The 15,293-nt window shown below is 53.2% G+C and overlaps 1 protein-coding gene across 2 annotated transcripts; it reads right to left on the bottom strand.

Annotated features, from left to right (window-relative positions):
* Positions 1-188: 188 nt before the first annotated feature.
* Positions 189-9,284, bottom strand: Tmem161a (transmembrane protein 161A). 2 transcript variants are annotated; one of them, XM_021638153.2, is made up of 12 exons: positions 9,136-9,284; positions 7,550-7,653; positions 6,812-6,892; positions 6,458-6,555; positions 6,172-6,328; positions 4,903-5,054; positions 3,114-3,174; positions 2,842-2,985; positions 2,642-2,755; positions 2,351-2,525; positions 2,150-2,246; positions 189-1,934 (listed from the first exon to the last, which is right to left on the bottom strand). In XM_021638153.2, exons 1-12 carry the CDS (start codon positions 9,136-9,138, stop codon positions 1,678-1,680), a joined length of 1,443 nt encoding a protein of 480 aa, XP_021493828.1. In that variant the 5' UTR covers positions 9,139-9,284; the 3' UTR covers positions 189-1,677. The 2 variants fall into 2 exon arrangements, with proteins under 2 accessions (XP_021493828.1, XP_021493829.1); XM_021638154.2 differs by lacking the exon at positions 9,136-9,284 and adding an exon at positions 8,993-9,128.
* Positions 9,285-15,293: the final 6,009 nt, after the last annotated feature.

The following is a 15,293-nucleotide window of genomic DNA, read 5'->3' as shown; positions in this document are numbered from 1 at the left end:
AGGCTACTAGGAATGAAACCGATAGCCCAGGATGGCGACCTGGACTGGGGCAGTACAGCTCCCTAGAACCCCCAGTGAGGGGCTGGGGGTAACTCGGGCAGAACATGTATCATGCAAAGGGCCCTGGGTTCTTTTGTCAGCACAAAAAAGACAAAGATCCAGGAATAGAGTAACCACGGAGCTAAATCTGCCAAAAATGAAATGCCTCAGATTTATTTACATGTCAAAAGTGTGTAATCCAGGCTGGCTTCAAATTCTTGCATAATGCTGGCTGGCCTGCCTCTCCCTGCGGAGTCATGAGCTGAGCTCCACCACGCTCAGCAACCAGAGGCATCAGCTACAAGCCTAGGAACCTCTGCTCAGAAACATCCCAGCCGGGGTTTGCCCTCAGCCAAGTGCCTGGGGTGGGGCCCTCTGAGATGTGTATCTACACTCTTTAGTCCCACAGAGCAGAGCCTTTGTTTTCCAGCACTGTCTGTTCCTTTGTGCCCCCTGCAAGGCATTACCCTTTTCTTGCCCATCTCTGATTCCCTTGGACCTTCCAGAAGCTCCTACAGCTCTTTGTCAGGGTCAGTTTGAAGGCAGAGAAACTGTATAGATAGACCTTCAAGGAAATCCCATGGATTCATTCAGCCAGACTTGCTGCAATCACAAAGACCTGAGTTCAGGTCCCCAGAATCCACATAAAGTGGGACACTGCTGCATCAGTCTGTAATCCCAGCACTGCTACAGCAGAGTGGGAGGTGGGAACCAGAGACTCCCTGAAGCTACTGGACAGCTAACCTGAGGATTCGGGCGAGTACAAGAGGCCCTGTCTCAAGACGCAGGACCTGCTCCCTGAGTTGTCCTCTGCTCCCTGCGCTCACACACAGACCTATCATATCGTGGGACCTGAGTCTGTGCTCACAGGCACTCACTCTAAGTCTTCCTGGACAGAGACCAGGTGCCTTCTCCCCAGACCAGACTGAGCACTGGCCCCTGCACATGTCATCCAGACAGCCGGGTCGGGTGACGCTGGTGGCGCGGTCAGGCTTCGCTGGAGCCCTCCATTTGTTTTTATTCTCAGGACACAGTCTGTATATGCAGGAGGGTCACACAGCCCATGCCTGCCTCACAAACACACACATGCACACTAAGTCACAGCAAGAGGACAACCCTGGAGCTAGGGTGAGTCTCAGTCACCAAGGCCTCGAAATACATGACAGCCATTATCCTCACAGCTTTGGAGGACGGTGACAATTTCTCTCCCTTTCTTGTTTTAGAGACATGATCTTGTTACTAGTCTAGGCTAATCCTCCTTCCTCAGCCTCCCTCCTGGTCATAGTGACAGCCAGAGCCCCACTCTCGTAGCCACCTCTGACCTCCAGCTTCCCACTCCTTCCTAGTAGCTCTCTCTCAGACCCGACACACCATCTAGGTCTCCCCTGCTCATCTCCCCAGCCTCTTGGATAGTTCTGTAAAAAGGGCACGTGCATGTGCACACACACACACACACACACACACACATACACACACAGGGGCCCACGGAAAAGTGATTCAAGGAGTCCATGATCTAGGCACTGAAGTGAGAGACAGTGGGGAGTTCCCACCCTTAAGCCCTAGGTATTCTAGGGGCCCTGAGGCACACACACAGGGGACAGTCGCAGTCCTGGTGGCCAGCACCTAGAAAGCATCATGCTAAGAGACTGTCAGGTGCTGGTGGAAATAGAGGCCGAAGAGGCTGGAAAGCAGCTGGCAGGCAGCGGTCCACCAGATGAGGTAGGCCAGCACCCCACGGAGGAAGAGGGGCGTGAGCAGACTACCCAGGACCCTTGCGACCTGGGCAGCAGTTTGCTGGGCCTCATCTCCTGCTGGGTCTACAGAGATCAAAGTGTCTGAGGAGTGGGATGGGGCCACTGGAGGAGCAGCAGGGCCCAGGGCCCAAGAGTATCCACCTGCAAGGGTGAAGAAAGGAATTATGGGTGGAGACAAAATGGAGGGAGTCTAGAGGCTGCCACACCCCAAGTTATATCTCAGGGACGCCACCCACATTACTGCCTGAAGGTCTTGTCTTCAGCCTTGCCCAATCCTTACCAGACCACGGCCCCATCTCTACCCACCAGCCCCACCCCCTCTCCTGCTGGCCCGCCCTTTCCCAGCAGCCCTGTACCCAGGGTCTTGAGCAGCAGTGTGCCGTGCAGAGTGAGGATGAGCGGAGTCAGGTACTGCAGGCTCACCACAGTCACGTAACAGTAGACTCGGACCACCTGGGGGGGAGGCAGTGAGACTGCAGAGGGGGTGGTTTTTCCAGGGAAGGGACCCCACAACCAGGTCCCCTCAGCCCCAGGACCGTCCCTCCCAGAGCACACACCCGCTGCTGGATCTCTCGGGCCTCAATTCGGCCAGCCTCCTTGCGCAGCTGCTCCACACGAGCCTTGGCCAGGCACAGGTAGGCCTGCAGGTGTGGCCGGGTCACCGCCAGCCGCAGCAGACACAGGGCCACCAGCACCCAGAGGCGCAAGGAGTCAAAGGCCCCTTCTGACGGCCTGCAACAAGAGCCAAGCAGGTAAGGAGTTTGGGTGAGCCCTCTTTCCCCAGGCCACGATCTTTCCAGCTCATGGCCTCAGACACCCCAGGTCTCTTAGCAGCCCCCAACACGCACAGAGAAAAGGTCACGTTCCTCATGGATGCCTGATACAGGAAGTCCCGCGCAACGGGCTTTGTCCAGAGCCACAAGGTGCACAGGGGCGACAGGAAGCTGGCGTGCAGGAGCAGCCTGGGGGCGAGCAGCATGGTGGGACCAGGCTCCTGACCCCTGGCCCCTACCACAACCTCCCTCCCACCCCGGGAGACCCGCCTAACTGCATCAGAGGTCGGTCTGCAGACAGGGTCAGCGCATCCTGGTGGGTCTGGGCCAGCCTCAGGCCAGGGAAAATGAGGAAGGCTCCCAGCAAAGAGCCTAGCACTGCCAGTCCAAGGCGGATAACCAGCTTGACCACAGGGAGTCTGAGGAGAAGAGATGGTCTCAAAAAACCCACCTGCGACTGGTCAGAATTCAGCCCGCAGGGAGTGGGCTATGGATGCTCCCCTACCTGCACCCACCCCCAATATCCCCCCAGGTCCCCCGGACTCACGCCCAGTCCCAATCCTGCTTCTTCAGAACAGGCTCTAGGTTCTGTGTGAGGCTGGCCAGGCCTGAGGGAAGGAGAGGATCAAGTGGCCTCAGTGCTATGGTTTCCAAAGCAGCCAGGCTGACCGGCCTTCCAAGCTTTCAGACCCGCCTGTCTCTGCCGCCCGAGTGCTGCCCCACCGCCCTCAGGCTTTACAGGTGTGGGTGGCCAATTTCCACCTTTTACATGGGTGCAAACTCATGTCCTCATGCCTGCAGAGCAAACGCTGGCATACTGGCCCAAACTATGGGCTAGACATCTATTTTAATTGAACCTGTATTTTCCTGTGCTGGAGCGCAGCCCAGGGCTTCCACACATGTTACAAAGGTGCCCTGTCAGTGAGCCCTGCTGGGACCAGACTGTGCAGGATTCTTCAAGAAACAGAACCTAGAAGCCGGGCATGGTGGTGCACACCTGTAATCCCAGCACTCCGGGAGGCAGAGGCAGGCAGATCTCTAAGTTAGTGGCCAGCCTGGTCTACAAAGTGAGTCCAGGACAGCCAGGGCTACACACAGAAACCCTGTCTTGAAAAGCAAACAAGGGGGCTGGAGAGATGGCTCAGAGGTTAAGAGCACTGGCTATTCGTCCAAAGGTCCAGAGTTCAATACCCAGCAACCACATGGCTCACAACTATCTGGTTCCCTATTCTGGTGTGCAGGCATACATGCAAACAGAATGCTGTCTAAGTGATAAATAAATAAATAAATCTTAAATAAAAAGAAAGAAACAACCTAGGACTGGGGAGGTGGCTCAGACGAGAAGGCACTGGCCAAGAGGAGCCCAGTTTGGTTCCCAAGACTCACAGAGGGTAATTCATGCTCTGAGATACCCAACACCCTCTTTCAGTCTCCAGTAGCACCCCCACACTAACACATACATTCACATAATAAAAATTGTAAATAAATCTTGAAGCACGGGGGCTGGAGAGATGGCACAACTGAGAACACTAACGGGGGCTGGAGAGGTGCTCAGAGGTGAAGAGCCCTGGCTCCCAAAGGTCCCGAGTTCAACCCCCAGTACCCATATGGCGGCTCCCAGCCATCTATAATGAGGTCTGGGGCCCTCTTCTTGCCTGCGGGTGTCCATGCAGACAGAGCACTGTATAAACAAATAAGCACATCTTTTAAAAAGAACACTAACTGTAGCTGAGCATGGTGGTGTACCCGTAATCCCAGCACTCAGGAGGCAGAGGCAGTGGAGCTCTGCAGGTTTGAGGCCAGCCTGCTCTGCAAAGCAACTCCAGGACAGCCAGGGCTGTTACACAGGGAAACCCTGTCTCAGGGGAAAACAAAACACTGCTTTTCCAGAGTCCTGGGTTCAATTCCTAGCAGCCATGTGGTGGCTCACAACCATCTGTAATGGGATCTAATGTCCTCTACTGGTGTGCATGGAGACACAGCACTCACATACATAAAACAAATAACTAAATAATAACAAACAAAACAGGGGCTAGGGAGATGGCCCAACAGTTAAAAGCCCTTGCTGCCCTTTCACAAGACCCACGTTTGTATCCCAGCACACACGTATCCCTTGCAAGCCTCTCTAACTCCAGTGCCCTCTTCTGGCCCTTTGCATGTACTGCACAATCTTGGTTCACTTTATAATAATAACAGCTAAATCTTAATCCCAGCACTCTGGTGGCAGTCAGGAGGATCTCTGTGACTCTGAGACCAGCCTGGGCCACAGAGTGAGGCCAGTCTGGAAAGAAACAAAAACAAAGTGGACTGGGTCCCAAGCATGGAGGCACACCCACCTGGCTCCAGGCCCAGCTCCAGGCTCTCCTCCCGCACCACCTGCACCAGCATGGCCAGGAGGAGGAAGAAGAAGGCGAAGGAGAGACACACGGAGCGCTCGCCGCCCTCCTTGGCGCTGAAGTACAGCCGGGTCACCATGAGGAACATTTTGCTGGAGGTAGAGTTAAGAAAGCCAGGGACAGGCTGGGGGGGGGGCTCCCCAGAGCCACTTCTCCAGGGTACAAACAACACTGCAGGAACTGGCCTTGGGTGCCTCAAGTTTAAACTTTGGGCTCAGACGAGCTGGGGGCGCTGGTGCTTGGTTGAAGGTGGCCTAATGACCTATGGTCAATCAGAAATCATCACGGCAGCTGCATCTATGGGAGGAGGGACAGTAAAAAGCCCATGCAGAGGTAGCATTTGAATGCTATGGAAAAGGCAGAAGCCATGTTGCTTCTAGGGGGACAGGGGATAGAACCCCAGCCTCTTGTGTGTAAACCCAGGGGCCTCTTCCTATGTGCTCAGCCACATCCACCGATTCTGAGCCAAGTTCACCTGCACAGGACACCCTGTACAAGGCTTTAGTTAGTATTTAAAAGCAAAAGACACTCATTGCCTCCATCAGCCACCTTAAAACTCCCCTAAGATGCAACCCCCTCAAAAGGGTTCAACTCTGAAATGTCCCCTCCGACTCACACCCTGAGCACTGGGTAACCAGGTGATCCCTGAGGGGTCTGTGCTTTCTCAGACTGGGGTCCCCAGCACACCTGGGCCTCGGCTCTCAATGCAGAAGGACAGGTCTTTCCCAGCTCAGCTGGCCTGGTGACATGCTTTTTGATACAAAGAATATGCTAGAAGGTTTGGGTAAAAAGATGGCTCAAGCAGTGATGGCATACACCTTCAATCCCAGCATTTAGGAAGCAGAGGCACGGTCATCTCTGAGTTGGGGCCAGCCTGGTCTACAGAGTGAGTTCCAGGACAGCCAGGGCTACACAGAGAAACCCATCTCGAAAAAACAAAACAAACAAAAAAGGATGGGCGGACTCCCAGCTGTCCCCTGGTTTTCTTGACTCTACAGACGTGGAGGGAAAGGAGCCCACCACAAACACAGACCGTGTGTAACACAGTACTACACACCCGTCAGCTGAGCACTGGAGGTCGAGAGCGGAGCGGCCCGCACACCTCCGACTCTGGAGCAGGTTTCAGGCACAGTGGGAGACCCCACACACTGCAAGTTAGAGGGGCCCGAGTCCCACCCACCCACACGCTGAGCCCCAGGGGAAGGATACAGAGAGAAGGCCAGGGTGAGCAGGCACCAGAACACAGCGATGTTGGTCTCCTGAACCGGGCCCAGCACAAAATAGTAGGCCTCCGTGAAGAGGTATACACCGACGGAGTACACAGCAAAGTCCACAAACCACTGGTATTCCAGAAAGAAGCGCAGGACTGCAGGAACAGGAGCTCAGCAGTCTGCTCCAGGCTTGCCTGACCCAAAGCCCTCCTGGGCAGGTCAGCCTGGTCTACAGCCTGGACCCCAGCATGGGGTAGGGGAGTAGGGACTGAACTGGGTGTTACCTAGGGCATCCACAGACGTGAGGGGACAGGTCGCCAGCTGGAAATGGGCATCTCGAGGCACCAACAATGGCTTCTCATCATGAAGGCCATTCGCCCACCTGAGCATATGGGAACAGTGAGAGGTGACATCTCTGGGCCTCCTAGATGCGGTGGTGCTAGCTTGGGACAGGGCTAGCCCAGAGCAAACAGCCAGGAACACAAGATGCTATCTGCAGCCACCCAGCAAGTAGCACTGTAAGTGGTAGGAGAGGCCATGTTCCCCAGCCTGGAGCCCTCAGGCAGGAGTGAGGCCTTCCCTGGACAGGCGGGCATAGCTCTGCCTGGGCTCCATGGGGTCAAAAGCAGATCACTCACCGATCCTTCCTGCCCCTGGGCCTCGGTTTCCCTGCCAGCGCCCGCAGCTCCTCCTCAGATGGATGGACGTACCGGAACAAACTGAAGGTGAAAAAAAGTTAGGAAAGCTTGGCCAGGGGGCCCAAGGCAAAGATTTATGGGTGTCCTTGATTCCTGAGCCCCTTGTGGCTGGATCAGTCCTCCTCGTCCCATGATCTCAGAATTCCCCTAGCTATGGCTACACCCAGGCGCCCTGGTTCACCTTCCCACAGGATAACCCTGCCCCAGCTCTGCCAATGCCCAGTGCTCTAGTCTCAAGACCACAACCACCTGTAACAACAGTTCTCACTTAGGAAAGGCACAGACCACACACACACACACACACACACACACACACACACACACACATGTGACACACACAACTGAAAAGCAATCTGTTTTTTAAATGCTAATGGCAGGCTGAGGTAGAGCAATTGCCTGTAAAGGCAGCCTGAGGTACAGTGTGAAACTCTGTCTAAAAACAACAAGACTTGGCTTCTCTGGAGGACCCGGGCTGGGTTCTCAGCCCCAAAGCCAGGCAGCTCACAACTGCCTGTAACTCCAGCTCTGACGCTTCTGTCGCCCCCAGGTCCCTGGGTACAACCCCGCATGTACAGACACACGCCTACACAAAACCAAAAGTAAAAAAAGGAGAAAGAGGAGGAGGCCACATCCACCAGGTGCCCTGGGGAGGGCCAAAGCGGCAGAGCGCTGCCTTACCTGCCATTGCAGAGCAGCCAGCGGGCGAAGGAGCAGTGCGGCGCCAGCCTGTGCATGAGGGTGGCCGCAAACAGCGTCACCACCAGCTGTGCTCCCAGGACGGCCTGAGGGAGTGGCTCTGGTCAGAAAGTCGCAAGCTCCCTGAAGTAACCCTGGCTATTTATAGGGAAGGTGGGCGGAGGGGGAGGGCCAGCTCTCAGAAGATAAGCCAGAGTCCATCTTGGGAGTCCCAGCTGACCTGGTGCTGACCCCTGCTTCATCAAAGGGTCTTCAACCCTTTGTCCCTGGTGTATTTTTGTTGTTTTATGCCCCTATGCTCAAGCTGGCCTGGAACCTATGGAAATCTGACTGCCTCTGGCTCTCCAGTGTTGTGATTACAGTCCATAGCCATCACACCCAACTAGTTGTTTAAAGGATGTTCCCTTCCTCTCAGGACTGTGCCTGAGTTCCAGGCCAGAGAGAGGGGAAAGGGCTTCTGTAGGCCAGGCTGGCCTGGAACTCAGTGTGTGGCTGAAGATGACCTTGAACCGCTGACTCTGCTGCCTCCTGAGTGCTGGGAAGACAAGTGTGCACCCACACCCAGTCTGTGTGGTGCAGGAACGGAGCCTCCCATGCCGGGTGGCCACCTCACCAAAGAACGAGGCCCCAGCCCTCCACCACATCCTAGACAGTTCAGGGCACAGCCTCCCAGACCTTCCAGTCAGAGCTGAGCCAGGCACCTGCTACACACAGGACTAAGTCCCATAATTATCTAATCATCCAAACCATGTGCCAGGCGAGCCGTCTGCCAGTGTTCTACTGTTATAGCCAACTAACATGACATACAGATTCAGATTAGAACCAACTGGTCATTAAAAATAATCTGTGAGCCAGGCGTGCAGGTGTACAGGTCTGCATAGGTTTTTAGAAACAGGGTTTCAGTGTGTAGCCCTAGCTGTCCTGGAACTGGTCTGCATACACCAGGCTGGCCTCGAAATCAGAGGTGCCCTGCCTCCGCCTCCTGAGTGCTGGGAATAGCGCAGGCCACCACTCCAGCTCCACTGCCCGGTGAGACCGTTTGCAAATAACATTTTTTTAACGGGTTAAAATAAAAAAATAAAGGAGGGGGATGCTAGGGAGAAGGCTCAGGTTGCTCTTCCAGAAGACACACGGTCAGTTCCCAGCATCCACTCGGCAGCTCATGGCCTTAACTCCATCCCAAGGAGTCTGTGTGGCTTCTCTGGCCGCTAGTAAGAGCAGACACACATGTGGTACACGGACACACAAACAAAACATGCATACTTAACAAATAAATATAGTAATGAAAAAAACTGCTTAAAAAGAAAAACAGAAAGCCGTTGCACAAGCTTGTCATCCCAGCACCCCGGAGGCAGGAGACGCAGAAGGTCCTGACCAGAGCCCTGCTTCCTTCCCACCGCGCGCGCCCGGCGCCACTTCACCCACTTCCAATCGCCCACCAGGCCGCCAAGCCTTCGGGGTGCCCTCCGCTCAGCCGGGCCGTCCTCCTTCCCCGCAATCTCCGCGCCTCCCTCCGCCTTGCCGGACGCCGCACGGCCCCCGAGAGGAACCCCACAGGGCCTACTCACCATGTCCGCTCCCCAGGTTCACCCACGCACAAGGCTGGAGGCGGGAAGGCGTCGCGGGATCTCGGCCAATTAGAATACGGATCCTGTTGACGAGCATCCGAAAAAGCCAGTCGTCGGGCTACGAAAGGGTGCGCAATGCTTGCCGGGAATTGTAGTTCTAGCTGGTGCATGAGCCTTTCTGTCTGCTCTTTTTCCTTCTTTCTCTTACGTGCCTTTCTTCTTCCCCCCCGTGTGGGGTGTGTGTGTGTGCGTGTGTGCGTGTGTGCGTGTGTGCGTGTGTGCGTGTGTGTGTGTGTGTGTGTGTGTGTGTGTGTGTCAGAGTCCCTATGTAACCTCAGCTAGGCTGTGTGTGTGTGTGTGTGTGTGTGTGTGTGAGTCCCTATGTAACCTCAGCTGGGCTGTGTGTGTGTGTGTGTGTGTGTGTGTGTCAGAGTCCCTATGTAACCTCAGCTAGGCTGTGTGTGTGTGTGTGTGTGTGTGTGAGTGAGTCCCTATGTAACCTCAGCTGGGCTGTGTGTGTGTGTGTGTGTGTGTGTGTGTGTGAGTGAGTCCCTATGTAACCTCAGCTGGGCTGTTCTAGAACTCCCTATGTAGACCAGGCTAGGCTGATATTAACACCAGTCTGCTGCCTCTGTTCCCCTAGGGTGGAGATTTAAGGCACTCATCAACACGTGGGACCTTAAAAAAAAAGCTTCCATTCATGTCTGTGAGTTTAAGGATAGCCTGATCTACAGGGTGAATTCCAGGACAGTAAATGCTACAGAGAGAAACCCTGTCTCCAAAAATAAACGGGGGTGGGGGGGAGAGGGAAGGAAAAAGGGAGATAGAGGGAGAGAGAGAGTTTGAGAGAGAGATTGACAGATAAGATTCTTTGGTTAGCCTGGGCGGTGGTAGCCCATGCTCTTGTGTTGTTTTTGTTTTGTCTTTTGAGACAGGATTTCTCTGTGTAACAAGCTCTGATGGGGGCTGGATAGGAGCTCAGAGGTCAGAGCACTGGCTGCTCTCTCAAAGGCTGCGTTCAGTTCCCAGCACCACATGGCTCACAACCATCTACAGTGAGATCTGGTGCCCTCTTCTGGCGAGCAAGCAGAAAACTGTACAAATAATAAATTAAAAAACTGTTAAAAAACAAAACAAAAAAACTAAAACTAAGACAGATTTAGTGATTACAGTCCAGAGCCATCACACCCAACTAATCCAAGCCTTGACTGTCCTGGATTCAACCTCAGCCTACTCAAGTGCTTTTTTTTTTTTTTTCAAGACACGGTTTCTATGCATAGCCCTGGCTGTCCTGAAACTTGCCACGTGGACTCTCAGACCTTGAGATCTGCCTGCCTCTGCCTCCAGAGTGCTGGGGTTAAAGTCCTGCACCACAGCTCATAGGTGTCTGGGTAAGTGCAGCGTGCCCCGGGTCCGAAGGCGGGACCAGCTCCTTTGAACGTGAAGGTACACATGGCTGTCTATAGACTGAGGAAGGGGCTGGGCCTGGACTTGGGTCCCCTGCAGGAGCAGTGCTCACTCCTAACCAACCAACCAACTTTCTGGTCCCCGTGTTGTTTTTATTTATTTGTGTGTGTGGAGGGCAGAGGACACCTTGCTGGAGTCGGTTCTCTCCTTCTACCATCCAGCCGCAGGGGATCCCTCTCAGGTTTCACAGGAAAGGCCTCAGCCCACTCAACAGGCTTTCTGGCTCTGTTTATTTTTAGGGAGGTCTGAACTTTGTTGCTTAGACAAGGATGGCCTTCATTCTGATCCTCCAGCACACCTTGCGCCTGCTGGGGGTGGAGCTCAGATACACACAGGCAAGCCCTGCACTGTGTGAGCGGCCTCCTCAGCTCACTGTGCGGTTACCCAGATCCAGAGTGTAGTCTGGACATCTGCTGTGGCTCACTTCTCTGAGCCATACTCTTCCCAGATGTGGCTGAGCACAGGCTTGTCTGCTCTCTTGGAGGGATGAGGCAGGAGAATGCATTAAGTCCAAAGACAGCCTGGGCTGGGTAGCCAATTTGAGGCTGCTAGAGCTGCTTATCATAAAACTGTCTCAAAAAAAACAACAACAAAAAACAAAGTGTAGTCATCAGGCATGGTGGCGCATGCCTGTAATCCCAGCACTTAGGGAGGCAGAAGCAGGAAGATCTCTGTGAGTTCGAGGCCAGCAGCCTGGCCTACAAAGTGAGTCCAGAACAGCAAACGCTACACAGAGAAATCCTGTCTCAAAAAAACAAAAGCCAAAACAAAACAAAAAACAAAGTTTAAAAAACAGGAAGGGACACCTGCTAGGCCAATGAGATGTTTCCTTGGACAAAGGAGGTTCTTACCAAGGTGACAAGTTGAGTTCCAACCTTGGCACCCACATGGTGGAAGGAGAGAACCAATGCCTGCAAGTTGATCTCTGACCTCTGACCTCTAACCTCCACACAATTCAAACATACATTGTGCACTTGCACACACTGATACAATAATCATTAAATTTTTAAAGGGATGTTGCCTGGGCTTGTCAGCTCATACCTCTAATTCCTGCATGATTGAGAGAGAGAAGGTTCTTTTGGGGTCTTTTTTGTGTGTGTGTGTATGAGTTTAGAGCTAGCCTGATCTACATAATGAGTTCCAGGCCAGTTAGGGATACATTGTGAGGCTCTGAGTCACAAAATAAGTCTTAAAACACAAATTCCAAAAGGCTCAACAGGAAGAAATTTTGGGCTTATGTAATGAAAAACGCTGGGAAAAGATCGACAGTGTGATGCGGTCGTGCGCACGTGCGACTCAGGGCTTGAGAGGCCAGGTCAGGAGGCTCGTGAGTTTGAGACCAGCCTGAGCTGGCAGTCTGAGTTCTACAAGGAGACCCCATTTTATAACCAAACAAAAGCCGTCACATGCTACAACCTCGGTCTCAGACAAACCTTGATCAAGAACTAAGTGTGACCTTGGGACCGCCCTTCCGGGGTAAGGAGAGAGGACAGCTCTGCCTCTGTTGAGCCCTGGGCACCGCTGGGTGTCTGACTGCCTTACGGCATGCATTCCCGTGGAATGACGTCTACACATTTCACTATGCTGCTTCTGTGTGAACCTGTCACTGTTTATGAATCTCTGTGGATGTCTGTGTGAGCTCATTCGCGATGACTTCGATCCTCTAGACTCGGAACGTTCTGCTGAGAGAAGGTGGGTGTTTCTGCTGGAGTTACAAACACCAGACCGCACCTGGCTTTTTTGTAAGTGCGGGATTTGAACTCATGTAATTATGCTTGAGGTGCAGCCACTTTGTTCCGTGCACCATCTGGGTCTCATTTATGGTCTGGTCCAGTGTGCTATTACGTCAGCTTGACAAAAGCTGAAGTCCTCTGAGCGGAAGGAAATGGAGAAAATGCCTCCATAAGGTTGGGCTGTAGGCAAATACGTCGTCGTTTTCTTAATTAGTGATGGATGTGGGAGGCCAACCCATAATGGGTGAATGGTTGGTGCCATCCCTGCACTGGTGGTTCTAGGTTCTTCTTCTAAATTTTATTTGCATTGGTGTTATTCTTGCATTCGCCTGTGTGTGGGGTGTCATATTCCCTGAAACTTGAGTTACAGACAGTTGTGAGCAGGCCTATTTATTTCTTAGGAACCTTTCTATACCCTTCTGGCTCAACATCTGGGCTATGGAAACCCGAGGAATCTTTCTAGAACCCAGCAGCCTCTCCTGGGTCCTTTCAGGCTTCACAACCTGGCTTGTGTGCATGCAGCAGGTGCTCATTGCTTCAGTCTTGCATGCAGCAGGTGCTCATTGCTTCTGTTTCTTAATGAGCCTCAGGGCTTAGGTGGAAGGGGAGGGCTGAGCCTAGAAACCTATTTTTAAATTTTTATTTATTTATTATGTATATAATGTTCTGCCTGCATGTGTGTCTGCACACCAGAAGAGGGCACCAGATCTCATTATAGATGGTTGTGAGCTGGGAATTGAACTCAGGACCTTTAGAAGAGCAGCCAGTGCTCTTAACCTCTGGACCATCTCTCTAGCCCTAGAAACCTGTTTTTTTAAAACTTGTTTTTACACACACACACACACAGCTGAGTACTGAGTGTGGTGGGGAACACCTTTAATCCCAGCACAGAGAAACCCTGTCTCGAAAACAAAGACCACACCATTTGGACAGCTATGCCTTGTACAGAGTGAGACCCTGTCTAGAAAAGTAAGCGTGGAGGTTGGTGTGCTGGGGAGAAAGCTCGCAGGTAAGAGGGGTGCTGCTCTATGGTGAGGACTGGGTTCAGTTTTCACACACACCCTGCAGTTCACAGACACCTGGACTGAGTTCAGTTCTCAGCACACACCCTGCAGTTCACAGACACCTGGGACTGGTTCAGTTCTCAGCACACACCCTGCAGTTCACAGACAAACACCTGTAACTCCAGCTCGAGAGATCTCATGTCCTCTTCTGACCTTCCTGGGCGCTTCTACGAACATGTGAACACACACACACCATCATCATATAGTAATTATTAAAGCATGAATGAAGCAGAGGCACTCATCTCTGAGATGGAGGCCAGCCTGGTCTACACAGCAAGTCTCAGGACAGCCAGGGCTACACAGAGAAAGCCTGTCCTGAAGAACAACAGCCGGGTGTGGCACACGCCTGTGATCCCAGCCCTCCAGGAGTCAGAGACAGGAGGATCTCTGTGAGTTCCAGGCCAGCCTGGTCTACAAAGTGAGTCCAGGACAGCCAGAGGAAACTCTGTTTCAAAAAACTACCTTCCTAATGCTGCAACACTTTGATACAGCTCCTTATGTCATGGTGACCCCCCAGCCATAAAATTAGCACTTCTGTTGCTCCCTCCTAACTGCAGTTTTACTACTGTTAAGAATTGTAATGTGAATATCTGTTCTGAGATGATCTCAGGCGACCCTGCAAGCCGGCTCCTGACTTAGGCTGAGAACCACTGACCTATGGACTGGAGAAAGGAGACGGGGTGATGCTGCAAAGGGAGGACAACTTCTGGGGTCCATTTCTCCTTCCCCATGTGAGTTCCCTCCCGGGATAGAAAGCAGAGTGGCAAGTGCCTTTTCCCACTGGCGGACCCATCTCACCTGCCCCAGGGAATGACCCCTTTAAAAGCTAAAAGATGTTGTGTGCAATAATCACACAGGTGAGTGTGTGTGACCTCCCAGAAGCTATGAGGACAACAGGTGTCCCCTTTGAGCTAGGGACTCTGCCTGAACCCAAGGCTTAGTTTTCTAGGCTAGACAGGCAGCTAGCCAGCCTCAGCCAGAGCTCAGGTTAACAGATGTGCTGCAGGACCCTGGGTTAGTTACCAGGGTGTCGGGAGCCTGAACTTAGTCACATGATCACATATTCTCATCGTAGCCTCTTCAGCCCAAGACACACTTGAAGGAGGGTGTCCTTGAACAAGCCCTGGCTTCCCTCTTTGTACTTATGTTATGTCTGTCTACTTGTGGGACAGTGCCAACACAGCTGAGGAGGCCAGAGAAGGTGGGGCAGGTGGCTTACTCCCTTCAGACAGGGCCTGCCACTACATCTGGAGCCGGGCCAGCAAACCCAGTGAGCCTGTCTCCACCTCCCTAGCGGCCCTGGGTTACAGATGCTGACCACATCCAACTCTTCATGTGGGTGCTGGAGCTCCTACTGCTTGCACAGCAAGCTCTCTTACCAGTGAACCATTCCCTCCCTCTCCCCATTTACATATTTTTTTTGTTCCTTTTGAGAGTGTGTCTGTGTCTGTGTGGGGGTGCCTCCACGTAGACATCTGTGGACAGTGTGCAGGCAGCTGGTTCTTTCCTTCCTCCAATAGAACTTTCAGCAGTAGAGTTCAGGTCAACAAGACTGGCATGGCAGCACGTGCCTTTACCCCCTGAGCCATCTTGGGTGGCCTCCCGTTTATTTTTTGGAAGCAGTGTCTCTTCGGTCCCAGGCTGGCCTAGAACTCCTGGCCCTCACTGACAACCCACTCTTATCTCCACTGGCACCAGCTATGGTGACCTGGCTATGGACCCGTCCCAGTCTCACACTTCTGGGGGCAGCCCGGACCCTCTGGCTTGCCCTCGGCGGCGTCCCCTGTGGCTGCTTCTTCCTTTGTCAAACCCCCACCGTCCACCTGTCCTTCCTCTCAGAATCCGTTTCTGCGGTGTGGACCCTAAACCAGTGTAGGAATAAAGGAGGCCTTTG

This window comes from Meriones unguiculatus, chromosome 4 (genome assembly GCF_030254825.1).
Source record: "Meriones unguiculatus strain TT.TT164.6M chromosome 4, Bangor_MerUng_6.1, whole genome shotgun sequence".
NCBI classification, from domain to species: Eukaryota; Metazoa; Chordata; class Mammalia; order Rodentia; family Muridae; genus Meriones; species Meriones unguiculatus.
The sequence above is the reverse complement of the archived record's forward strand: the minus strand, read 5'-3'. Positions and strand labels throughout refer to the sequence as shown.

Bases quoted from the DNA above. Each gene is read 5' to 3' on its own strand.
- Tmem161a (XM_021638153.2), bottom strand. The intron at 6,329-6,457 runs GTAACACCCAGT...CTGTTCCTGCAG, and splicing joins CACGTCTGTGGATGCCCTAG to TCCTGCGCTTCTTTCTGGAA. The intron at 2,756-2,841 runs GTTAGGCGGGTC...GCTCGCCCCCAG, and splicing joins GCAGACCGACCTCTGATGCA to GCTGCTCCTGCACGCCAGCT.